Source organism: Pelophylax lessonae, assembly GCF_965119305.1.
Source record: "Pelophylax lessonae genome assembly, chromosome: 11".
Taxonomy (NCBI): Eukaryota; Metazoa; Chordata; class Amphibia; order Anura; family Ranidae; genus Pelophylax; species Pelophylax lessonae.
In genome coordinates this window covers 16415473-16442891 of record NC_138778.1, presented here as the reverse complement: position 1 = coordinate 16442891, position 27419 = coordinate 16415473, and the positions used below count along the sequence as shown (strand labels likewise).

The window sequence follows — 27419 nt, the reverse complement described above, 5'->3', positions numbered from 1 at the left end:
GAAGGTCACAGCGGCTTCAGACGCCCACACCGGAGATGGCCGCGCTCTGCAATCAATTTTAAAGAGAAGATTTTATCTTAATTCAATTACTGTCCTGTACTGTAATGTGGGGTTACTGTTAGTGTAATTAGGGTTAGCTTAGGATTAGGGGGGTATTTTTTAGCTAAAAAATGTCTTTGTGGCCGGAACTCCACTTAAAATAGACTTTGGATGTAACAGAAAGCATCCGAGTTCATGCTCAGTTCGGATGCTTTCTGTTACATCCAAAGTCTATTTAAGCATGGATGGTGAAAAATGACATCAGAAGTCACCATTTCACATATGTCACATTTTCTTACTTTCTTATCACCTTCATGGGCCCTTAGCCCAATATATGCATTTCTTTGTGTATGATTTTTATCCATGATATTCCTGAATAAAAAACATTTTACTATAAAATCGTACAACAATTTTTTTCCCATAAAGTCCCACTTTGTGTTTAGCATGAGGACCCAAAAACCTATAAATGCATTTTAAGGGATGTGCCCAAATCTGTTAAATTTCAGGCTATCTAGAGCAGTGGTCTTTAACTCCGGTCCTCGGGGCCCACTAACAGGCCAGGTTTGCAAGATAACTACAGGTGATCTCATTTGCTGCTCAGTGATTGCAGTATTCTAGTCTGCATCTCCCCAAGGTAATACTTAAAATCTGGCCTGTTAGTGGGCCCCGAGGACCGGAGTTGAGGACCACTGATCTAGAGAATCGCACCCCCCTAGATGCACTCCATCCCCTTAGAATCGAGCCATGCTGATCTAAGCCAAGCGGGTTGAAAGGTCCCAGAAGCCAACACACAGCTTGCACTCTATCACTAAGCATCCAAGCCGTCTTCCGACTCCACCATCCAGCCGCTAACTGACATCCAGCTGCTTCCTGGCGCCAACTCTGCCGACACCAGCCACTTTCCTGCTGGAGGCCCTTGAGATGTACACTCATTCTCTCATTACAAATTAGTGATCTGGAATTAGGTAGCAAGTCAATTCGGGACTTTGAAACTGCGTACTTGTTCCAGAAAATCACTAAGTAGTGAAGTGAAAACAAGGGCCATGGGGGCCTGCTCTGTTATAGTATAACTAAAGGCAAACTTTTTTTTTTTTGGATGGAGTGAAGATGGTTTAGACCCCCTGTCAGGTTTTTATTGCTGTCTGTGTCCCCAGTAGAGAGATTCCCCCTCTATTATTACCGAGAGTGAAAAAAATCCCAAATTTTGGGTTGTCACCACAACAGGAGTAGAGCTTCCAATGGGGACACTAGTTCTGGTGATACCCTGGATTTTCCTCACTTTGGAGGAATTTACCTCTCACTTCCTGTTTTGGCTATGAGGCAGGAAATGAAGGGAAGTCTCCCCAATGGGAAAAAGACTGCCAAAAAAATAAAAATAAAATAAAAAACTGACAGGGGGTTATAACAACCCCTTACTCTATCCAAAATGGAAATATAAAAAGGTTTTGCCCTTAGTTACACTTTAAGACTTTTGCACCACGGGGTCATATAAAGCTGTAGCTTAGATGTGGCAATAGATCATTCTAGGAGGGCGCCTTTCCCTGCACCTCAAGTGAAGTGCATCTACACTGCTGCATGCAGAGGTTTTGGGGTGCACGGATGAATGCAGCTCATCTAATGTGCACAAAGCCCCAATCCCAGAAACAGACAATAGTGTAAATGAACCTCAGAGAGAAGTGTCGGATTCTCTTAAAAAGGACAACACCCCAATCAATCCATTCATTGATGGCATTCTTTTGTGCTCTCCCCCACCAATATATTCCTTTCTCGATGAAGGGAGTCCAAACCCTGTGTAATCTACAGGCTGGATAGTGTCGGACATACATAGAGGTATTCTCTTGATGCCCTTCCGCAGGTGACAATGTCTGGGCCTGGTGATTTGCTGCGCAGGCCCTAGCACTGTATAGTGGGAGGAGGTCACATGCTCTCCATACCCAGAATCACTAAGGGTTTTAATAGAGCAGCAAGGAAGTGGAATCTTGAATAGTAGGGGGGGGGGGGGGGGGGGTTGCTCTTACAATGGAGCCTGCCACAAGTGACAGTCTCTTTAAAGCCAACCTGTGGCAGTGTCCATATTCCTATATTGGCAGGTCCCCTTTTTGACAATTAAAACTTCTAAGGCAGCAAGCAGTTCAAATATTTTGGTCATGTGACGGATGTGAGGGCAGGATACAAGTACTGGCAGGATTTCGCTTTGTTTGGCTCTCATAGCTGCTCAGACAGCGCAGCTTGTGGCTTCTTCAAGTGGCTACCCACTTTGGTCTCCACAGTTCCATTGACAACCCTGTTCTATCAGCTGTCATCTCTTCTTCTTCTTCTCTGTTAGCTGTTTGATTTGTCGGCTGAAAACCACCTGCATTCCGGCTTCGGCGTTGAGAGCCTCAAGTGCGGCGTGGAGGTCGTTGACTCTGGGGTCGGCGGCGTGGTTGAAGCCGATGATATGGGACCCGTCGCTCTCCATTACTTCATTGGCAAGGTCTCTCTTTCTTCTCCGGAGATCCAAGTCGTTCTGCAGCCTCAGATCTCGGTTCGGTTTGCCCTGTTCGTTATCTGGCACTGCCCCTTCTTTGTTGTCTTCCATCTTGTTCTCCCCAACAACCTTATCGGCTTCTGCGGGCTCTTTCCTTGGCATTGCAGCTGCTTCTGCATCAGCTGAATTTTTCAGTTCCTTAAGGTTCGGTTCCTTGGGGGCATTAAGGTTAGGACTTGGTCTCTGCAGATCTTGGTCCACTCTTTGAACTTTGACCTCTTTAGGTTCCTCTCCTTCTTGAAGTTGGGCCTTCTGCTGCTCCAAGCCTACGGCTGTTATCTTTACCACCTTATCAGCCGGGGCGTGCTGTTCTACAACAAGCTTCTGCTCCAGAGGACCAGGCAAGGCCTCATTCACTTTTGCTTTTAGGTCATCCTCTTGGTTCTTGAGAATGCTCTTATCTTGGTTCGGCTTCTTCAATGCCCCCTCTTCTTCATGCGCTGCCTTCTGTATATGGACCACCTGCTCAGCTGGAACTTTGGCTTTTTGCCGTGGAATCTCAACCCTCTGAACGGCGAGATGGTCCTCCGTCTTCTTCACCCCCTCGGCCTCCGGGACCTTTTTAATGATATTCAGATCATTGTTGTTCTGCAGGACGGCGTTTTCTCTGGCTACTTTCATTTCAGGTGCAGGTAAGGCAACTCTATCTTTGTCTTGTCTCTGCTCTTCCTTCTGCGGGTTTGGTACCGGCTCCTTATCAATAATGGATTCTTTTTCATCTGCTTTTCCTGCTTTCATGTCTTCTTTACTCTGTGGCTGTTCTGGAGCGGGGCCGTCTACCTTGTCACCTAAAAATAATATAAAGGAGCCATATGGTGACATTGTGATCGGTACCTTCCAATAAAGCAAAACATTATACTCCTAACTTTCTGAACTTTTTTTTTTTTTTAGCAAGGAGGAACCTTTAAAATTATGTTTGATTATCAGGGAACCCCTGCTAATAATTAAAGCGGAGCTCCACACAAAAGGGGAAGCGCCATTGTTCACACCCTCTACCCCATGGGTGTCCAACCTTTTGGCTTCTCTGGGCCACATTGAGTGTAGAGAAATTTTCTCGGGCCGCATATAAAATATATACTATAGTTAAGGTATACAAGTAAAAAAACGCTGCTGCGCCCTTCCTGTACTGCCACGCCCCCAGCACTAATTTAACACAACTAGTGGATGATCCCCTCCGAGGCCGCAGGTTGGACATGCCTGCTCTACCCCATTTACTGCTACATTTGGCACTTTTTAAAGGGGGAGCGGGTACCTGGTTTTGACAGGTACCCACTTCCACTTCCTGGTAAGATCGCCGCATGAAGATCTACGTCATGTCCGGCCCCTCATCCTTCCCCCCGCTGCCTTCTGGGACCTGTGTGTGTCCCAGAAGATGGCGGAACCATTTAGAAAGGACAGCAGGACGTGCATGCTCAATAGGAAATCAGCTGTGAAGCCTGAAGGCTTCACTGCCGGTTTCCTTTACTTGCAACGCCGGCGCCTGCACCCGAAGATGATTGACGAATCGGCTTGGGGTGCCGACATCGCAGGATCCCTGGACAGGTAAGTGTCCTTGTATTAAAAGTTAGCAGTTAAAGTATTTGTACTTGCTGCCTTTTAATTTTTTTTGTTTTTTTACAGACTGGAACTCCACTTTAAAGTGATTGTAAAGCCTCACTTTTTTTTTTTTGTTTCATTTTGTTAAAATAACAAACATATTACGCTTACCTGCTCTGTAATGGTTTTGCACAAAGCAGCGCCAATTTTCCTTTCCTGGGGTCCCTCCGCTGGCGCTGTTAGCTTCTCCTCCCTGGCCGAGTGCCCCCATAAGCAAGCTGCTTTCTATGGGGGTACTTGTGCATGCTCGCTCCCATGCCCTGCCCCCTGATCCCCCTCACTGGCTCTGATTGACAGCAGTGGGAGCTAATGACTTTATCTGAGCCAATGAGATGGGAGCTAATGACTGTATCTGAGCTAATGAGAAGCAAGAGAGCCAAGAAAGCCTCTGCACATCGTTGGATTGAGATCGGGCTCTGGTATGTATTTAGGAGGGGCTGTGGGGGGGTGGGGGGGCTGCATGCACAAGGTTTTTTTTTTACCTTACTGCAGGGGTGCCCAACCAGTGGCCTGGGACCTCCTGCTCTGGGATAGCTGGTTGGTAAGCCCAGATCACGGGTTGCCGACCCGCTATACCAGAGCAGGGAATAAAGCCAGTTGTAGAGGAAGCAAGCAGCTGCACAAAAGCGAATGCTTCCTGTAATGCGCTGGCTTTGGTCACAGGCAGAGAGATACCAAAAGCATGCCGCCCGGGACAGCAATAGCTGGCAATACCTGAATGGAAGACTAAGTTTATTACTAAAATCAGTGTATATTTGGGTATATCTGTTCTGCAGCGATTACTGGGCTGCTTTGAAACAGATCTGAAGCTGCAGCACAGTGCACCCACGGGTTACCTGCACTTAACCATAGACATCTGTTACTACCTGCCAGTTTGGTGCGCTTCTGAAAGCGCACCTAAACTCCAGAATGCAAGAGTTTTGGTGCGCTTTCAGAAAGTGCACCACACCTTTCAGGATATAATAGAAGTCTATGGCAAAGTGCAGCTAACCCGCAGTAGGGCTACAGATGCACTGCATCCGCAGTGTGGTTAAAGCGCAGCGCATCAGCGTGAAAGCACCCTTAGGCCCCTTTCACATTATCTGTCTGATCGGGTCCTCCTGTCCGTTTTTCAGGAGGACCCAAACAGATCCCCCATTCACCTCTATGGAGAAGCGGATGTAAAGGGACTTGTGCGTTTAAACATCTTCATGTGCATGGACACATAGGATAACATTGAGCTGCTTCTACAGGCAAAACAGAAAACTCCTCTAGAAGGAAGCGGCTTTTTTTAAGCTCAGTGTGCATGGAGCCTAAGACTGATCCCGCTAGATCAAATGAATCAAAAAATGTCCCAGACTTAAACACAAGTTGACTCAGAAGCCAATACCATGGCCCAAAATACATCAGCCACTGTTGACTAACTTAAACACAGTTAGAGCCGGTTCACACTGAGGCGTTCCAACTTGCCGGGGCGACCTGTGAAGTCGCGGTGCACAGCTCGCACCGCGACCTCGGAGCGACATGCACGGACTTCATATCATTAAAGTCAATGCAGGTCGCTCCAAAGTAGTACAGGACCCTTTTTCTAAATCGGAGCGACTTGTGTCGCTCCTATTAGAACGGGTCCTGTGCAAATCTATGGCAGGCGACCCATGGCGACTTGTCAGGCGACCAAGTCGCCTGACAAGTTGCCCCAGTGTGAACCGGCTCTTGAATGTCCATCAAGCAGAAACAAACAAATGTACAATAGACTAGAATCTCTGGGTACATCTCTTCCCTCGGCTCCCATTGGCCTCACCTTGCTGCTCCTGGTGGATCTCTATGTGCTGCTCTTGGATGACGGCCAATAGCTTCTCCTGCTGGTCCAGAAGACGTTTCTGCTGCACCTGTTGCTCTTTAATGACTTGTAATAAGATGGCGTGATCCAGCATCTCCGCCTTCCCGGCTTCTGTGAATTCACAACCAATACAAATGCTCAGTGAGAAGGCGGAATTGTCCCTTTAGAGTTTGATAACATTTTATGTATTTCTTTTATATTAATGGATCAGATATTTTATATAGCGTTAAAAATAATTATGAAAAGCTGAAGACTTTGAGAAATGGTGTTAGGACGAGGAGTGTCAGATAAAGGGGGAGTGTCCCTACCCATGGCAGGACCACAGGTGTATACAAGTGTGAGCAATGCCTGGCTAAGCTAGTGAATATAGTATACATACACTTGATATGGAATGGATAGGCTGTGTTCTCATGAATATGAAAAGTCCCAGTGAAGTCACTGGTCTCTAGTGAATAGACAGGCTGCGTTCCCATAAATATGAAGGGTCTTAGTGAAGTCACTGGTCTCTAGTGAAGGGATAGGCTGCCTTATAATGAATATAAAGGGTCTCAGGGATGGCACTGGTCTCTAATGAAGGGATAGGCTGTGTTCTCATGATAATGAAGGATTTTAATGAAGTCAATGGTCACTAGTAATGGATAGGCTGTGTTCTCATGAATATGAAGGGTCTTGGTGATGTCACTGGTGTCTAGTGATGGATAGGCTGTGTTTCCATGAATATAAAGGGTCTTGGTGATGTCACTGGTCTCCAGTGAACTGATAGGCTATGTTCCCATGAATATGAAGTCTCAGTGGTGTTGTGGGTCTCTAGTGATTGGATAGGCTACGTTCTCATGAATATGAAGGGTTTCGGTAATGTCAATGGTCTCTAGGGAATGGATAGGCTGTGTTCTCATGAATATGAAGGGTCTTGGTGATGTCACTGGTGTCTAGTGAACGGATAGGCTATGTTTCCTTGAATGTGAAGTCTCAGTGGTGTTGCTGGACTCTAGTGATTGGATAGGCTGTGTTCTCATGAATATGAAGTGTCTCGGTAATGTCAATGGTCTCTAGGGAATGGATAGGCTGCGTTCTCATGAATATGAAGTGTCTTGTAATGTCATTGGTCTCTCATTAACAGTTAAGCGTAATGCAAAGTGCAAAAAGTAAAAACACACAGCAACCAATCAGAGCACTTTTTATCATTCTAATTTCTCTATACTAATATAAAATGCTTCTATCCTATTGGTTACTATGGAGTAGTGCATGCCACATCTCTAAACAGTATTAGTAAATTATAGCACCCATGTCTACAGCTACACATGCATCATGTTACAGGCCATGCTTACGTTGCTCTAGCCTTCTGAGCCCGGCTGTGAGCATCCCGGAGACAACATGGACAGAGGAGAGGAGAGGAGAGAAAGATAAGCAGGTTACAACAAAGCACAGAATAGATGGCTATCACTCTTGGTTCTGTTTGTAGGACTAATAGAAATTGGAATCCTATTCGTGAACAGAAGCCAAGATGTCTGACACTATGAAATGCATACCAGGAAATCTTCTTACTCACCTTCTTTTTGCTCTTCCAGCTCACTGTTTACCTCTGAGAGCAAGGAGATATACCTAGAACTTCCAGGTGTAGGGGAGCATGTGACAGAGCTCGCCTAGTGATGTCACAGGAAGAAAGTCCTCAGCCCTGTGGAAGCTCTGACTAGGATCAGTTTGGAGCTTATGTAGGGCATTGTCTCACTCCAAGCAGCAAATGGAGCAGCTGGGGAGCAAAGGGGAGGCAAGTATTCTATAAGGTCAAAAGTAGGTTGACACCTGACTATCACACCTACTTATTAAAAAGCATATGACCACCCTACAAATTAGTAGGTTCAGGTGTCTCCAGTCAAGAGTACTGATAATTCCACATCATACAAAGACATTGTAGATAATTGTGCTCTTCCAACCTTGTGGTAACAGTTTGGTGAAGACCCTTTTCTGTTCCAGCATGACTGTGCTCCCCCTGTGTACAAAGCCAGCTCCATAAAGACATGGAGTGACCAGTTTGGTGTGGAGGAACTCGAGTGTCCTGCACACAGCCCTGACCTCAACCCTACTGAACACCTCTGGGATCAACTGGAAAGCCAATGGTGATCCCAATGTGAGGCCCAACATGTGAGCCAGGTCTTTTTTTTTTTGCCCAATGTAAGGCACAACATGTGGGCCAGGTCTTTTTTTTGGTGCCCAATGTAAGGCACAACATGTGGGCCATGTCTTTTTTTTTGTTGCCCCAATGTAAGGCACAACATGTGAGCCAGGTCCTTTTTTGTTACCCAATGTGAGGCCCAACATGTGAACCAAGTCTTTTTTGTTTCCCAATGTGAGGAACAACATGTGAGCCAGGTCCTTTTTTTGTTGCACATTGTGAGGCACAACATGTGGGCCAGGTCTTTTTTTTTGGTGCCCAATGTGAGGCACAACATGTGAGCCAGGTCTTTTTTTTTTTTTTTTTGTTGCCCAATGTAAGGCACAACATGTGGGCCAGGTCTTTTTTTTGGTGCCCAATGTGAGGCACAACATGTGAGCCAGGTCCTTTTTTTTTTTTTTTTTGTTGCCCAATGTAAGGCACAACATGTGGGCCAGGTCTTTTTTTTGGTGCCCAATGTGAGGCACAACATGTGAACCAGGTCCTTTTTTTGTTACCCAATGTGAGGCCTAACATGTGAACCAAGTCTTTTTTGTTGCCCAATGTGAGGAACAACATGTGAGCCAGGTCCTTTTTTTGTTGCACATTGTGAGGCACAACATGTGGGCCAGGTCTTTTTTTTTGGTGCCCAATGTGAGGCCCAACATGAGAGCCAGGTTATTTTTTTTTTTTTGGTGCCCAATGTGAGGCCCATCATGCAAGGTCATCAACATCAGTACCTGACCTCACAAATTCCCACAGTCACCCTCCAAAATCTTGAGGAAGAGTTTAGGTTGGTAAAGTTACAAGAGAAAGGGAAACTCTGTGGTTTTGGAATGAGATATTCAACAAGCTTATATAGGGCTTCTGGCCATATAGTGTACAAGCTGCTGTGAGGTTTTGCCTTAATGTGAACCGGTTTCTTTGCCCTGTGTAAGCAAGACACAGGTTCACTTTAAAGCTACAGATGCACAGCACAAGGAAAATATTTATAAACTAGAGCATATCTGCAACACATGACTTAAAAGAGTGCAAAGCAGTGAGGCTGAGCAGAGCAGCTTGGAGATGGTCCACATAAGCCTTTCCCGCTGGCTGGCTGCGTCACAGGAGGGAAGACATAAAGAAAAGCACCAACCTTCTTGACTATCCACTGCTTTCTCTTCAGCATTTCTGACTTCACGCTGCTCCGGTTCTGTGTCGCCAGGCGCTTGTGCCTTCTGGTCTTCTGGAAAGACAGCAGTGGAAGGTTAGATTTAGAACACTGCAATGTTTTAAAAGGATGTACAATTTAGGATCCATTCACACCTACTTCATTGTGGTAAACCCTTTACCACTGTGTACTGCAATCTGAGATGTATATGTGTTATCATTCATTTTAAAACTGAAGCATAAAGCACATATATAATACCCTACTCCCCCCACCCCGGTCTGTCTGTTTTTTTTCTGACTCTTGTTAACTAAGTTTCTTGTTAACATCACAGCACCCTGCCTCAGATCTTTTTTTCGAGAGCATTATATGAAAGAACACATCCCTAGCATTCCTTTACATGTACATGCTCCCCCTGCAGGCCAGAGAGGCTTGAGAATGCTTGTCTAAAGGGATGCCTGAGAATGTGTTCTTTGATATATTGCTCTGGAACAAAATGACTGATGGCAAAGAAAGAAAATTACTGTGAAAGGCAACATCATGATGGATCAGGAGCAGGTGAGATTGAGGAGAGCTGAAGTCATTCAGACAGGAAATAAATGTGAGCTCAGGATAGCTGCTTCAGCTTTAAAAGGTTATATTTTGGAAATACAAGTTTGTAAGGAATTGAGAGTAATTGGCTTCAACACAGGAGAGGATGCAGATACTGTCAGTCGGGAGATCTGCAACAACCCACTGCTCAAGGAACCCCCAGCAACCTCTGGAGGAACCCGTTTGAAAAAGACTGCTGTAAGGTGTGTAAACAATTGTAAGTGATAAGGAATTATAGGAAATGTTGATAAAATTGGAGCATTCCCTCAATATTAGGACTTGCAGGAAGACAACAGGTCTACTTTTAGCATATTATAGTGTTCTCAGGAAAGATGGTAGGGCTAATTTTGAAAAATAAAATACCGTATTTATCGGCGTATAACATGCACTTTTTCCTCCTAAAAATGGGAGGGCAAAGCACCAGTGCGTGTTATACGCCGATATAATAAAAAAAAAGCCGGGCAGTGCTGAGAGGAAGAGGAGGGGGGCGGGCCGGGCAGAGCAGAAGGAAGGAGAAGGAAGTCCCGCCTCCTATGATAGACAGCAAAGTGGCCCAATGCCAAGACGTGTGAAGTCTATCATAGGCACCGGGGCGTCAGATGACAGCGGAGGCTCGTACTCGCTTCTCCTCGCACGGCCCGCCTCCCTCTGCCTCAGCGCTGCCCGGTTTTTTGTTTTTTTTTTAAATATATGGGCGATCTGTGCAATGTAATGGCGCTGGCGAGGCTGCATTGGGGACACTGCGCTGGCGAGGCTGCATTGGGGACACTGCGCTGGCGAGGCTGCATTAGGGACACTGCGCTGGCGAGGCTGCATTAGGGACACTGCGCTGGCGAGGCTGCATGAGGGACACTGCGCTGGCGAGGCTGCATGAGGGACACTGCGCTGGCGAGGCTGCATGATGGACACTGCGCTGGCGAGGCTGCATGATGGACACTGTGCTGGGGAGGCTGCATTCATGGGCACAGGTAAGACTGCATTTGATTTAAAAAAAAAAAATAGTTCTGAGTTCAATGCTGTTTATTTAAAATTTTAAGATTTTTTCCTAAAATTTCCCTCCTAAATGTGAGGTGCGTGTTATATGCCGATGCGTGTTATACGCCGATAAATGCGGTATATTTCATATTTTTTTCATTTTATACTACAACTCTCTCTCTTTACCTTCTTGAACCTGTTTCTTCAGGACTCTCTCAGCCAACGCCAGGTCGATTTTTTCTTTCTCTACACCTGCAACATCGGCCTTCTGGAGCTGCTTTTCTAAAAATTTCTCTGCCAGGGCCAGATCAATTCCATCCTTCTCACCTGCAGCCCCCTCGCCATTCTTGAGCTGACTTTCTAGAACTTTCTCCGCCTCTGCCAAGTTTAACTTATCTCCTGGCGCTGGTTCTGCATTCTTCTTGGAATCCACCACTTCGTTCTGAGCTTTGTTCCCTTGCAGATCTTTTTTCAGTGGTGGGACCTCCTCTTTAACTACAGGTAGCTTCTCTGGATCTCTTTTCACTACCCCTTCCTCCTGGGGAGGCTGTTGCGGTGGGGCTCCATTGTCTTCCTTTTGGGGTGGAAGCTTCTCTTCAATTTTGCCCGCTGGTTTTACTTCTGGTTTATCATCCTTCAGACCGGCATTTTCCTTGACCTCTGGGACTGCCTTCTCCTCTGACTCCTCATGGTCCTTCCCTTCATCGACAGCTATTCCATCCTGCGGAACTGGGGGCTCATGGCGGTGGGCCTCTCCAACAGGGACTGCAATGCCTGGGTCAAGAAGACAGGAAAATTTAGAAAACAAAAAAGCTTAGGTGACTCCTCCAAAGTGTCTGCTTATAAAGGACGTATGGTGCTGAATATCAATAGAAAAGAAAGTGTGTAGAATAATGAACCTGACCTGCACCTTTTCCCTTACCCTTAAGGTAGGGCATAGAGGATAGGATTTTCTTTCTTGTAATCGGAAAGAAAATAGCTTGATTCCCCCATCAACACAGCCAGGGTTGATGGTGGAATCCCTCCTGCAGAGCTATTGTGTTCTCCCGCCGAAGGGTGAGGGGCGGTGGTAAGATATCCCAGGGAGCCATCCCTGCCTACAGAACACAGTGATTACTGCAAGCGGGTACAGCCGCTGCCAATAATCGCATGCTAGAAATCCGACATGCTGGTTGCACCCAAGTCAATCGATGGATCGATTTCGGTACAATCAGCCTGCCTATACAAGGATCAAATCTCGGCCAGTTCCTTCGAAACTAACCGAGATTTAAACCATCTATGGCCAGCTTAAAGCTGGGTTTCCCCCCTTAAGCAACATTCCTTTACTCCCTTGTGTCCCCCCACTGGTGGTACCAAGGTTTTTTTCATACTTACCTTTTCTGAAGTCAGCAAGCCACGTGATGATCAGAGTCCACTTGATCTCCTGGTTTCTAGGGTAGGTTACTGATACAGAGAGTGGAACTGACATGACGACATCAGTGACACTCTAAAAGACTGTGAATGAAGGAACGCATTAACAACCCTCCACACCCCTACTGGTGGTACCAAGGTTTTTACATTTTTTTTTATTTTCATACTTACCTTTCCTGAAGTCCGCAAGCCACGTGATGCTCAGGGTCCACTTGATCATCTGGTTTCCAGGCTAGGTTACTGATACAGAGATTGGAACTGATGTGATGACATCAGTGACACTCTAAAAAACTGTGAATGAAGGGCACCATGGTGACATCCCTTTAGGGCACGGGACCACAACATCATGCTTACACAGTAGAGAGACCTCAGTGTTTTGCATGAACTTATGCTGGACATCATTCAGCCAGGAAGATGGACATCCTGTGGATGCAAGAAAAGGCACTGCGGAGGTCAGCTCCAGATTAAAGGTGAGTGATTCTGGTACTTCCAATTCCCAAAGAGAAACCGTAGGAAAAGTGGGTGCAAGGGGAAAGATTTCACAGCCCTATGGAACCTACATAACAAAGCAGGAAAGAGCACTGGTATAAGCAACAGGCTTATCCTCTAGCTTGAAGGATTGTGCACACTGCATCAAAAACGGTCTGCTTTGGGAAGAACAGCAGGGAACTACCACTTTTCGGGGGTAAGCCCATCAGTCAAGGCTTTGAGTGAATCAGAATCAAACACTGCGACCTATGGCTCAGAAGCCACTAAGCCTGTGGGTAAATCAGATACAGAATGTGCTGGAGAAGGAATGGGAGTGCACATGGCCTCCACAATTAAAGTCAGCAAACTGGGTAATCCGGGTCATAACAGGCAGTGCGTGGCTTTTTAACCTTAATGCAGAGAAGGTATTTTTGTAGGTTAAAAAAAAAAACACATTTAGTGTTTAAAAATCACTTTATGACTTTGTGTCCCTCAATGGACAAGAAGGGAAAGCCACTTCTCGCTACAGGAACAAGATAAAAGAGATATGAGCTAGAGAGGGAGCGCAGAAGGTAAAGTTGAGTAATGCTTGGAAAGTTAACACTTTGGCCAAAAGGAAAACGACTGTCTTACAAAGGAGATGATGGGCTTACGCTCTGTGGATTCTACATTTGTGGATCGGACCGTGCAGTGATCGATATCATCTCCAAAACAAAAAAACTGTGGCCGTAGGTGACACAGGTGAAATGTCTAAATCGTATGAATGGCTCTCTGGACTTTCCACACTTTGTTGGTGTCACACAACTGACCAAAGGTTTGGAAAATACAGCATTATCTGACTATTTTCTGTTGTAGCTAGCTTTGCATTGGAGTATTTGTTCCACTGAAATCCCCATTTCCCACCTCTGGTCCAGGATACCTTTGTCAGGTCGGTCCAGCTGGACCTCTTCCTGCTTCCTCTTCTCCTCCACCGGCTGGGGGACTTCAATGGGGCCCTTAATCTGGGGCTGTTCCACTTCATCCTTCTTCGGAGGTAACTTGGGTTTGTCCCGGTCATCAGCGGGCTCCTCCACAACAGGTTTCTGGACTGAGAACACAAAACAGACAATCTGATAAATAACATGGAGGCGCCAAAAACACTTTCTGTGACTGACGGACATGTACCACTATGTGTATTTCTCTACGTCTGCAGCAGGGGGCACTATGTGAGCAAGGCATACAGGTCTGTGTGTCCTTTTATGTATATTTAACAACATAACATACAGAACTCTGATCTGTTTAACCCCATTCTAACATAAGCGTTCTGAAGGACAATGACCGCAAGTAGCGGGCAATGTCTGTTAATCATTTGTTTTTATTCCCTCTGGATTGTAGGATGAGGGCACAAGTTATCCTTGCAGAAATATGTCTGTAATGAGGAATGGAAAGTCTGTCAGAGGTTGTAATATATTCCCGGCCATCAAACTAAGATAAAGCCAAAGGGTAAAAGGAGAAGGCAAGGACTTGGGAGCACACACAGGGACAGGGAAAGTGAGAGCATACACAGAGAGAAAAGGATGAGAAAATTGGTGGGGAGGGGGGGGGGAAATATAGAGGGATGTGAGAAGAGATATGGGGCTGCAAAGAGAAAGGGATAAGAGAAAAGAGATAGGGGTGCACAGAAAGGGATGAGAGAAAGGAGATAGGGTTGCACAGAGAGGGATGGGCAAAGAGAGATAGGAGAAGAGAGATGGGGGGTGCACAGAGAGAGGGAAGAGAGAAGATAAATGAGGGGTGCACTGAGAGAATGGAATTTTTGACTCACCGTAAAATCCATTTCTTTGATGTTCATTGATGGACACAGCTCCTTATCCTTGACTGTTGGGTTATGCTGCCCCCTACAGGAGTAGAACACTAGGCAAGAAAAAGCTTGACTACGCCTATGGGGCAGTCCCAGGGGGTATACTCCCACTCTCAGCTGTAGGCATTCAGTTTTGTTACAAGCAGTATCAGAAGAAAAACAACTCCACAGAGGAGTGGGTGCTGCGTCTGTCAATGAACATCAGAGAAATTAATTTTACGCTAAGTCAAAAATCCCATTTTCTCTTTCATTCATGGACGGACACAGCTCCTTATCTTCTTGACCGTTGGGATGTCCCAAAGCAGTGTCAAACAGGAGGGGTGGGAACAGCAAGAAAAAATTCCCAAAAGCTAAACCGTAGCCAACCAGGTAACATGGAGCTCAACCATAAACAACTGGAGGTCACCTGAAAAAAATGATACACCCTCAAAAAGGACCAGGTTCTCTAAACAGCAGCCTGCAAAACCTTGCGGCCAAAAGAAGCATCCGCAGATGCCAACACATCCACCTTATAAAACTTAGTGAAAGTGTGCACAGACGACCGCCTTGTAAACCTGCAGCACTGACGCCTGATAACGGAAGGCCCAGGAGGCACTAATTTCCTGAGTAGAGTGCGCCTTAACAGAGAAAGGAGGAACCTGACTCTTAATTGAATAGGCCTAAATCACCGTCACTCTGATCCATCTGGAAATGGTCGCAGCAGAACAGCCAACCCTTTTCAAGGTCCATCCTTGAGTACAAATAGTGTGTGACTTCTGAAAAGAGTCCGTAGCTGCCAGGTACACCCTGATTGTCCGAACCACATCCAGGGAATGCAAGGCAATTTCCTTAGGATTGTTTAGGCCTGGGGCATAGGGAAGGTAACAAAATGTCTTTATGCAAATGGAAATCAGAGATGACCTTTGGAAGGAACGACGGACAGGGATGAAGAACCACCTTCTCTCTGTGAACCATGAGGTAAGGAGAACGTCTAGACAACGCCGCCAGCTCCGACAACCTGGGCACAGAACTAATAGCCACCAAAAAGGCCACCTTCTGGGACAACGTAAGCAGGGGAACCTCCCGAAGACTTTTAAAGGGAGGTTTCTGAAGAACAGACAGCACCAAATTGAGACCCCACAGGGGCAATGTAGAGCACACTGGAGGAGCCAAGTCTCGAACTCCCTGTATAAAGGTGCGCACCAAGAAATGTGTGGCCAATGGATGTTGAAAGAAAACGCTAAAGCCGAAACCTGACCCTTGATGGTACTCAAGACCAGGCACTGCTCAACCACCCATTGGAGGAAAGCCAAGATCTGAGCCACCAAAAAGGATCGAGGGTGAATCCCAAGAGACTCACACCACACAATGTACGTCTTCCAAGTACGATAGTACATCTTCCTAGAGGTACATTTTCTAGCCTTTAACAGCGTAAGAAGCACTGATTCAGACAACCTCTATCCTTCAGCACCTAGCTTTCAACAGCAAAGCCATTAAAAGCAGTGACTGTAAAGCAGGATGGAAGATTGGCCCTTGGGACAGCATATCTTTCTCTGAGAGAAAGTCTCTAAGGAGCACTTGCGACCAGCCGTACCAAATAGGCATACCAATACTGGCGAGGCCAGTCTGGAGCCACTAGAATGACCAGAATCCCTACTGTCTCGATCCTGCACAGAAGTTTGAGAGGGGGAAAGGCGTAAATCAGACGATACTGACTCCAAGGAGCCACTAAGGCGTCTGTGGCATCATCTAGAGGACCCCAAGACCATGTCACAAACCTCTGTACTTTCCTGTTGAGATTAGAGGCCAACAAGTCCACATTGGGAGTATCCGACCAGAGACGCAACTAATGAAATATCTCCGGGTGAAGTGACTATTCCTCCCTGGTCCAACGCCTGTTGACTGCCAATTTTCCACCCCTGGAATGTGTACAACAGAGAGGGCTGGAACGAATCGTTCTGCCCACCTTAGAATATCGGCTACTTCCCGAGCTGCTAGGGCACTTCTTGTGCCCCTTTGGTGATTGACATAGGCCACGGCCGTGACATTGTCTGATTGAATGCGCACCAGACACCCCTGAAGGTGAACTGTCCAAAGGTCCAGACCAAGTCTGATCGCTCAGAGTTTCAGTACATTGATCGGCAGTCTGGACTCTTCCTGAGTCCAGACCCCCTGAGCACAATCTGTGCCAAGGACACCTCCCCACCCGGACAAGCTGGCATCCGTGGTGACAACCATCCATTACAGGGGGAGAAAGGATTTTCCCTGTCAAAGTGCCGCAGAACGAAGCCACCAGATCAGGGACCCTCTCCTACCCCGGCTCAACAGGATCAGACTGTCTAGAGACTGTGGATTCTTGTCCTATTTCACCAGAGATCTCATATGGAACTGTGCAAACGGAACCGCCTCAGGCTCACCACCGCATGCAAGCCCAGGGGAATGACCATTTGCTGGACAACAGAAGCTGGATTGCCTCCTGCAATTTCTGGAGTTTTTCCGGCTGAGGCGGAGTCCAGAGTCAGGCCCATATAGCCCAGTCTCGTGGACGGAACCAGAGCAGACTTCTGAATGTTCAGAATCCAACCGAACTCCCTCAGGGTTCGCAGAGTAATCTCCAAGTTGTCCAAGTGGGCAGATGGGGGTAACAAGTTGCAGAGGACCACCGAGAGGGGGGGGCTGCATGGGAAGGAGGTAAACCCGGGGGTCCAACTATCCCGGGGAGGGGCCCACGTCCACCCAAAAAACCTCCAGGGTTAGAGGGGGACCGCTACTTACTATACCAGGAACAAGGTGGGAACCGCTCCTGACAGACCACCGCTCCATGGGAATAGGGGGGCTGTTGGCCAGGAGGAACGCTGCGACTCAGGCCATGGCCAGGTTTGAATTCGCCCTCTCGAGGCATTTAACTCGCAGGTCAGCCCCCGTCTAGTGGGGCTATGTCGCGGCTAAACAAGCACGGAGCTGAGGCCTGCCCGTGCTCGCTGGAGGGACTCTCTGGATCTAGATTATCCAGTCCTTCGCCCAGTCTGACAGTTGATTGTTATTCTGTTCCTGTGAGAATCTATTAAGATAAGAAAAAAAATGTAATTTAAAAGGAAAAAAATTGTCAGGACCAGTGATCCCAGCAAGGAACTAGGTCCTTACTCCTGAATAGGTAGAAAAAAAACTGAATGCCTATAGCTGAGAGTGGGAGTATATACCCACTGGAACTGCCCCATAGGCGTAGTCAAGCTTTTTCCTGCCTAAAGTTCTACTCCTGTAGGGGGCAGCATAACCCAACAGTCAAGAAGATAAGGAGCTGTGTCCGTCAATGAACGAAAGAGAAATGAAAGGGATAAAAGAAATGAGGGGTGCACAGTAAGGGAGGGATGAGAGAAGAGAGATGGGGGGCACAGAGAGAGGGGGATTAGAAGGAAGAGGGAAAGAGAGATAAATGATAAAAAGAGGGAGAAAGAAAAGAAAGAACACAGAGAGATGTGATAAAAGAAATGGGGGGGTGCACAGAGAATAGGGTGAGGAATGAGAGATGGGAGGGGTGCACAGAGAGAGGGATAAGGGAAGAGAGAGAGAGAGAGAGAGGAAAGGAGATAAATGATAAAAAGAGGAAGAAAGAAAAAAAAAGAAAAAACAAACAAAATAACAGATAGAGGGGAGTAATAAAAGAAATTGGGGAGGGGGGTGCACAGAGAGGGATGAGAGATGGGGGGTGCACAGAGAGAGGGATGAGAGATGGGGGTGCACAGAGAGGGATGAGAGATGGGGGTGCACAGAGAGGGGAATGAGAGATGGGGGTGCACAGAGAGGGGAATGAGAGATGGGGGTGCACAGAGAGAGGAATAAGAGACGGGGGGTGCACAGAGAGAGGGATAAGGGAAGAGAGAGAGAGGGAGGAAGAGGAAAAGAGATAAATGATAAAAAAAGAGGAAGAAAGAAAAAAAAAAAAGAAAAAAACAAACAAAATAACAGATAGAGGGGTGTAATAAAAGAAATTGGGGAGGGGGGTGCACAGAGAGAGGGATGAGATGGGGGGTGCACAGAGAGAAGGATGAGAGATGGGGGTGCACAGAGAGGGGAATGAGAGATGGGGGTGCACAGAGAGAGGAATGAGAGATGGGGGTGCACAGAGAGAGGAATGAGAGACGGGGGTGCACAGAGGAATAAGAGACGGGGGGTGCACAGAGAGAGGAATAAGAGACGGGGGGTGCACAGAGAGAGGAATAAGAGACGGGGGGTGCACAGAGAGAGGAATAAGAGACGGGGGGTGCACAGAGAGAGGAATAAGAGACGGGGGTGCACAGAGAGAGGAAAAAGGGACGGGGGGTGCACAGAGAGAGAAATGAGAGATGGGGGTGCACAAAGAGGAATGAGAGATGGGGGTGCACAAAGAGAGGAATGAGAGATGGGGGTGCACAAAGAGAGGAATGAGAGATGGGGGTGCACAAAGAGAGGAATGAGAGATGGGGGTGCACAAAGAGAGGAATGAGAGATGGGGGTGCACAGAGAGGGATAAAGAAAGACGAGGAAGGGAGAGAGAGAGAGATAGAGAGAGAGAGAGAGAAGCATAGGGCATGCTATATGTAGGGCACGGTGAAGCCTGGTCTCCTGATTTGTAGAATATGATTATTTTCTGATCCAATAAATGACATTTTTTTCTCTGCCTGTTAAGACTTTAAAAGGAAGTGCTGCCTTTGATGCTCTCATTATTAGAGATGCCTATGGGAGAAGGTCAAGGTTTGGATTTCTGAAGGAGCTGTGGTATTCTCCATAAACTATCTATAGTGACTAATAAATGTGTGAAGGCTACATTGTTAACCCATTCCTCTCCAGTAGTGGCATCACCCAATCTCACTATAAATCTGAAGAGACAACCAGTCAGAGGGGCAGTACCCTTTATGACCTCACATTGCTGTAGTAGAATCATCTCAACACATCAGAAGCCTTTCCATCAGAGCCCCCTTTACAGATTTCCCTCTCCATCACAGGTCCTCTCCAGTTTCGAGCCCTTCCATACTCCAGCAGCATGGCAGAGGACAGGAGGCGGAGCAAGGGTGGACAGGGGTGCAACATGAAAACAAGAGGGCACAATGGCCTAGTGCATTACCCGATGAAAAGTTTCTTAAAACTAAAACATGACAAAAAGCCGAAAGGCAAAAAGCATTAAATAGAACGAAACCCAAGTGACAAGGTCAACCAAGGTCATCCTTGTCAGTTGGGTTTTCTCTACTCAATACTTTTGTTTTGGTTTTAGGCTCCATTCACATATTGGAGTCTCAGCTCACGGGATGAATTGCCACAATTCTGCCCCCGATCCAGAATCCTAGCAAATCGTGGGACGCCCGTGCGATTCCCGTGACTTACAATGGCACCCCAAACGCAGCGCGATTTTGCCGCAATTGTCGCCCAAAAAAAAATCGCTGTAAAATTGAGAAGAACTTCTTTTGGGCGACAGGTGTCCCACGATTCTGTTGGCGCGATTTAACCACAATTCGTCGGGCGACAATCATTGCAATATCACGTCGCGTTTAGGGTGCCATTGCAAGTTACGGGAATCACACAGATGTCCCGCGATTTACAATGATTCAGGATTGCCGATCCGAGGCACCAATATGTGAACGGAGCCTTTATAAAATTTTCATCAGGTAATCCATTCGGCCGTTGCGCCCGCTTGTTTTAAATTTTGTTCAGCAGTTCGATTTCCGGAACTGCTGATCGGAAGAGGGCTAAATCGGTGAAACAAATATCTGTTAATGATAAGAATTAGTTGGATTCTCCTGCATGGACGTGAATCTCGGCCTCAGCATTACCTTAGCACTGTGGTGTCAATATCTTTGATTCATCTGTTCAGTTGGGACAGCCCTGCATGCCGTGTTGCTTGGACCAGCGCCATATGTAGCCACCGCGCATCCTGGCCGTAGAGCTTCATTGGCTGTTGTGGTTCTGGCAGCAACCCGCACTATTGGCAGTGCATGAGGCCGATTCAGGGCAAACTGCATCCTGTGCTTGCTGCACCCCAGGGGAAACCAAACAGCACCCTGGTTCTGGTTTTGGTTTAAAGAAATTCTAAAGGCTGAAGGTGTTTTACCCTAATGCATTCTCTGCATTAAGGTCAAAAACCTGAGTGTAGCCCCCAGCCCCCCCCCCATTCTTACATGAGCCCGATCCAGCGCTGTGCACGAGAGCAGCAGCTCTCTCCCTCCTCAAACTCAGAGCCATTGGCTCCCACTGATGTCAATTACATCCAGTGAAGATGGACCGGGGCGGAGCCGAGCTCTGTTTGTATGTGTTATGAGACCTAGTTTGTTCCTTCTTCCTCATATCAGCACCTCCAGGATCCAAATCTGGGTAAGCCATACGTGGCTTTAACAGTTACCAAAAGTAACTGTGATGTGGAACCACCACACAGGGGACAGCAGAGTGGAAACGGCTACACTGTCAATGGTCACAAGCCCAACTGTTCACCACAACTAAGTGTGTGGATTGCTTGAGATAGCAGTGATATGTTTCCAGAACTCCAGTGGAGGAAGGAACAGTTTTCTTAGTGGCAATATATATTGCCAACAGGAGGATTATTGGTGAGGAAAAGGGAAGCAGCCATTTTATTTATCAAACATGTATTTATGATTAAGCAGATATATTGAATGTACATGTTGTGAGAAGTCATATTGTTTAACAGCTGTTGTGTTCAAGAGCCATTTACACCTCCAGCTGTTAGATTGCTATCTAGGTTTTTGAAGACCTGTTCCTCAAAGGAGCCAAACTACTTGGAAGTGACAAGTCTATGTTAATGACCATCCGCATATCAAAGAATGTCACCAAAGACTCGGATGTGACTTCAAAGAAACTTTAGATAGCTAGGTCCCACCCACTTCAGAATGTATAAATTGTATTAGGTGTCCTAGCCAGCTAGAGCAATGTTTATCAAACCAACAGAATGTAATGTGACTGAATTGCTCTCCAAACATGTCTGTCTACCTACATGTTTGTCTAATAAATAATTTGCAATCTGTCTTCAACAGTCAAAATGTTACTGAAACTAGGGATGCACCAATCCAACTTTTTTACCCGATACCGATATCTGGCGTTGTGAAATTGCTGATACCGATACCAGAACCGATCCGGAACTACACACACAAAGCATGCAGCTGCAGTACAGAGCAAAGCCGCTGCTTCATGTGTACGGCTCCTCCATTCACAGGTGGAGTGCATCTGATATCACTCCGCCTGTGAGCCGGGACTATACAGGAAGTAGCGGCTCCCATCCCATACAACTACTGCACCAAGTAAGGGACGGCTGAGCCATTACTAAGCAAAAACCAGATCGGCCAGTGGATCGGTCAATGTTACCGATCCCCCGATCCAGCTATAATGGCCATATCGGCGCCGATATCCGATCCGAATATCGGATCGGTGCATCCCTAACTGAAACCCATGAGTTTTGGGGTTTCCCCTACAGACACACAGAGCCAGCTCAGGAGTGAGCCCGCACTAGTGCCTCCATAGCAAGCGGCACTCCGCAAGGAGGGGAGGGGCCAGGAGCGCTGGCGAGGGTCCAGAGAAGAGAAGGATCGAGGCTGCTCTGTGCAAAACCATTGCGATAAGCAGAAAAGTATGACATGTTTATCATTTTAAAAAAATGAAAGGTTTGCAATCACTTTAAGGACTTGTACGTCACAGTCTGTTTGCTGCTGTGAATAACTTTCTGGACTGTTTTGCACATATTTGATTGGATTGCACTTTATACACTTCTAACGCATGCATTTCTTTTCACAAATAACGGATTATGAGCCTGAGATAAAATTTCTCTGTGCTGGTAAACAGGACGCAAGTGATTTTTCCCCGGTGGACACTTGGAGGAGAGCTATCAGAAGATACGCAGGTAGCGGCAATGACCTCGGCTTCCTCGCTCCTCTCTGCACAATGTCAGGAAGCAGCTGCCCGGCTCAGATCACACACGGCCATACTACCAGCAGAAACATTCTCAGTGCCGCTCTCACTGCCTCGCTGTCCTTGCTCTATCAACAGCCTGAAGAGTCATTAGAATTAATCTACAGATCTAATCTCCACACGCAGGAAAAACATTCCCCATGTTATAGATTAGCCATGAAAAAAAAGGCTTTTAAAGAAGCTCTGGATATTTATAGCCCCTGTGGGTCAAATGTAAATAATACAATTGTATCTGGGGCCCACAGCTGCTCTTTATGTCTGCAATGATGCAGCGTGCAATGCAAGTATTAATATAAAATACTGGTGCACAGAAATAGGAAAAACATGCGTTGCTGCACCACCTTGTTCAAGGATTATTGAGCCTACAAAGCATGGCAAAGAAAAGCTTAGGAAAATTACCCTTGCAACAAAAACACCAGCAGAGAACTGACCAATCAGCAGCATCCTGATGGCCCATGTGCAGCTCATTGTGTGACAAGTTGGAGGGGGGGGGGGGGGGGGTGGTGGTAAGGTGTGCATTCTTCGCTGCGAGTCGTCACATTGTAAAGCACACCCCCCTACTCCAGCACATGTAAGGGTGTCAGGGCCGACGTGAAGACAGAGGAGATGCAGCATTGACAAGTCCATTGATTCAAGGTCTGCTGGCCGGTCTCACCTTCGCCGGATCCGAGGTGCGAGCAAGTGAAAAACAATTTTTTTAAAATTTCTTAATTTTCAAAAAAAAAAAGTGACAAAAAATGAGAACTTAAAGTGGAGTTCCACCCCCCCCTCCAAAAATTAAAACTCAGAAGCTACACATACAGTAACTGGAGTCCAGCGATGTCGGCACCGCAGCCAATGTTTCCATCGGCTGCCGGGTGCTGCTGCCGCCATTGCCGGTAAGGGAACCCGGAAGTGAAGCCTTGCGGCTTCACGGGCGGGTCACTACTGCGCATGCGCGAAGCACGCTGCGCATTCCTATTGGCTCTCAGGCGGGGGAAGGAGGAGGGGGCCAAACATCCAAGGGACGGCGCCGTATCCCGAAAATGGGGAAGGGTACCTGTCAAAAACAGGTACCCCCCCCCCCCCCCCTGAAAGGTGCCAAATGTGGCACCAGAGGGGGGGAGGAAACAAATGATCAGAAGTTCAACTTTTGAGTGGAACTCCGCTTTAAAAAACTCGCCATGACCTTGAGCTGTCAATTTTTTTTTGTTTCTATTATACTGTCACCAGGGAAGAGCGTCCTCATATATCTAGTATGGCGGTGATCAGGGACACTGACTGGTGACAGTACATAAAACAAAAAGTCAAATACATTTTTTTATTTTTTTTTTATTTTTTATTACTTTTTTTACGAATTTTTTTTTTTTTTTTAACCCACTTCAGCTCCAGAAGGTTTTTATCCCCTTCCTGACCAGGTCATTTTTTGCAATGCAGCACTGGATTACTTTAACTGACAATTGCATGGATTTGCAATGTTGTACCCAAATAAAACTGATGTTCTTTTTTTCCCCACAAATAGTGATTTCTTTTGGTGGTAATTGATCACCTCTGCGTTTTTTTTTTTTTTTGCGCTATAAACAAAGACCGACAATTTAAAAAAAAACAAAAAAAAAAAAAACTATTTTTTACTATACGACATAAAAACACACGCAATAAAAAAAAAAAATGTAAAAAATCTAATTTCTTCATCAATTTAGGCCAAAATGTATTCTGCTACAAGTTTTTGGTAAAAAAAAAAATCCCAATAAACGTATTTTGATTGGTTTGCACAAAGCTTATAGCATATAAAATCTATGGGAGATATTTATTAACTTTTTATTTTTTTAACTGTTTTTACTAGTGATGGTGGCGATCGGCGATTTTAAGCGGGACTGCGACATTGTGGCGAACAAATCTGACTCCAAGTGACACTTTTTGGGAACCAGTGACATCAATACAGTGATCAGTGCTAAAAAAAAAAAAAATGCAGTCACTGTACTAATGACACTGGCGGGGAAGGGGTTAACATCAGGGGCGATCACAGGGTTAAGTGTGCCCCTAGGGAGTGCTTTCTAACTGTGGGGGGAATGCTGTGACTGGAGGAGGACAGAGATCCGTGTTTCTGCTTAGCAGGAACACAAGATCTCCATTTTCCTCTCTCACAGAACGGCGGTCTGCCTTGTTTACATAGGCAGACCACCGCTCTGCCTTTCCTGTGAACGATCGGCTGGTCCCATCCTGCCCGTTGCCCCCTCTGATTGGCTCCTGCTGTGTCTAATCACAGCAGGAGAAGGGCTCCGGTGGCGCACGCTCGCCCCAGAGCCAATCGGAGAAATCACGTACAAGTACGTAATTTTGCGCTTCTGGGGCCGCCCCACCACAGTATATGTACGTGCGGCGGTCCCCTTAAGCGGTTAACACACTGTAACCAGAGCAATACAGTGCTAATATAACACACTAAATAAATAAAAATAATAAAAACACACTATGATTGCTTCTACCAATGAATTTCACTGTTCTAAGCAATCGTTTTAACTGAATGAAAATCGATCAATTCAGTGTTTTCTATTGTGATTAGCTGTGATTGGCCACAGTTACTCACATGGTACAGATGGGCTGTGATTGGCCCTGTCTGTAACATGTGATCACTGTGACCAAATCACAGATATTAGCACAATAGTACACAACGAATGGCATCAATTAAAGCCACCCATTGAGTACAATCCTCATGTGATCTGCTGCGATTGGTCACAGCGATCACATGGTACAGTGGTTCAGTGTTTTCTATTGTGATTAGCTGTGATTGGCCACAGTTACTCACATGGTACAGATGGGCTGTGATTGGCCCTGTCTAACATGTGATCACTGTGACCAACTCACAGAGATTAACACAATAGTACACAACGAATGGCATCAATTAAAGCCACCCATTGAGTACAATCGTCATGTGATCTGCTGTGATTGGTCACAGCGATCACATGGTATAGTGGTTCAGTGTTTTCTATTGTTATTAGCTGTGATTGGCCACAGTTAATCACATGGTACAGATGGGCTGTGATTGGCCCTGTCTGTACCACGTGATCAACTCACAGAGATTAACACAATATTACACAACAAATAGAATCATTTAAAGCCATCAATTGCGTACAATTGTCATGTGATCTGCTATGATTGGTCACAGCGAACACATGGTACAGCCCGGAACACTGATCTGTCACCTGCCGTGTCCAGAAAACGTCATAACATGTCCACCCGGAATTGAGAATGTCCCGCCCGGCACTGATTAATACTTACCTACCTTGAAAGCAAAACATTTGGAAGTTAATCCAAATAAAAAAAACATCAGAAACAGAATGCTGTTTTTGTTACAAATGCACCAATATGGCAACAATCACCTCAAGTGTGATCTGCTGTCATTCTGAATGACCCCGGTATTATGCCCCGTGGTTAGTTGCACCAGCTGAGTTCATCTTCTTTTGAGACATTACCTGATATTTTGGGAATGTTTTGTTCCAGCTCCACCTCCCCTTCTTTAATTCCTTCTCTCTCCAGCACCTCGGACTTGACTTGCGGCGATGGTTCCTGCGGAACCATCATGGTAGCGTATGTGCTGATCACCAGAATCACCAGGCCGACTCCGAGAATGAACTGCACATAAAGAGAGAACACGAGTCAAATGCAGCCACATCCTTTACCAAGTACATTCATAGCAAATATCAGTCCTCACTCCCCCCCTTCTTTTTATTCCTGCGCTGCCATTCTGGCACAAATAGTGGGTATAGAAAATAATCACCCCCCTTTAAAATAATTACATTTTGTTGATTTGCAGCCTGAAATGAAGACACAGTTTTTGTTTTATTCAGCTGAGCAACTTAGAACAGTGGTCCTCAACTCCGGTCCTCGGGGCCCACTAACAGGCCAGATTTTAAGTATTACCTTGGGGAGATGCAGACCAGCATACTGCAATCACTGAGCAGCAAATGATATCACCTGGGATGTATTTCAGTTATCTTGCAAACCTGGCCTGTTAGTGGGCCCTGTAGGCCAGGGTTGAGGACCACTGAGTTAAAACACCCAAGTGAAGGATAGAATACCAACATGTCAGAAAAAAAATTCAAAAACAGAATCACGGAGTTGGAAAAAGGATCACCCCCCCCCCCCCCCCCCCTTGTGGCAGTATTTTGTTGATCCACTTTTTGTTTTAATTCCAGCCTTTAGTCTGTTGGGATTTGTCTCTACTAACTTTTCACATCCAGACTTTGCAATATTTGCCCGCTCTTCTTTGCAGCTCAAGTTCAGTTAAATTTAAAGGTGACCGTTTCTAGACTGCATTCTTCAAGTCATTCCACAGATTTTCAATGGGGCTTAAAGTGATACTAAAGTCTTGTATTTTATATAAAAATAATAAACATGTTATACCTACCTGCTCTGTGTAGTGATTTTGCACAGAGCAGCCCTGATCCTCCCCTTCTCTGGTCCCTCTCCTGGCCCCTCCCTCTTGTTGAGTGACCCTACAGCAAGCAGCTTGGGGGCACCTGAGCCAAGCCGCATCTCCCTGTGTCCGTTCAGACACAGAGCCGGGGCCCCCCTCTCTCCCTATTTGCTCGCTGACTTTGATTGACAACAGCGGGAGTCAATGGCGCCACGCTGCTGTCTCAACCAATGAGGAGGGGAGTCCTGGACATGAGTCTTCTGTGCTACCTCGCTGGATCGAAAGGGGGCTCAGATAAGTATTGGGGGGCTTCTGCACCCAGGCGGCTTTTTATCCTAATACATAGAAAGGAAATGTTCCCTTACACTGGTGGTCAGTTAGGAAATGTTCCCTTACACTGGTGATCAGTTAGGAAATGTTCCCTTACATTGGTGGTCAGTTAGGAAATGTTCCCTTACACTGGTGGTCAGATAGGAAATGTTCCCTTACAATGGTGGTCAGATAGGAAATGTTCCCTTACACTGGTGGTCAGTTAG

The 27419-nt window shown here is 46.3% G+C and overlaps 1 protein-coding gene across 2 annotated transcripts in view; it reads right to left on the bottom strand.

Moving 5' to 3' along the window:
- Nucleotides 1-2101: 2101 nt before the first annotated feature.
- Nucleotides 2102-27419, bottom strand: part of SLC38A10 (solute carrier family 38 member 10) — a 111840-nt gene continuing 86522 nt past the window's right edge. The window contains exons 11-16 of one of the 2 annotated variants that reach the window (XM_082271794.1): nt 25940-26099; nt 13647-13814; nt 11036-11623; nt 9272-9361; nt 5946-6095; nt 2102-3357 (exon numbers count right to left, since the gene is read on the bottom strand). In XM_082271794.1, the coding sequence (XP_082127920.1) occupies nt 2339-3357; nt 5946-6095; nt 9272-9361; nt 11036-11623; nt 13647-13814; nt 25940-26099 (2175 nt within the window). In that variant the 3' untranslated portion in view covers nt 2102-2338. The remainder of the gene's footprint in view (nt 3358-5945; nt 6096-9271; nt 9362-11035; nt 11624-13646; nt 13815-25939; nt 26100-27419) is intronic. The other variant, XM_082271795.1, reaches the window with a different exon arrangement.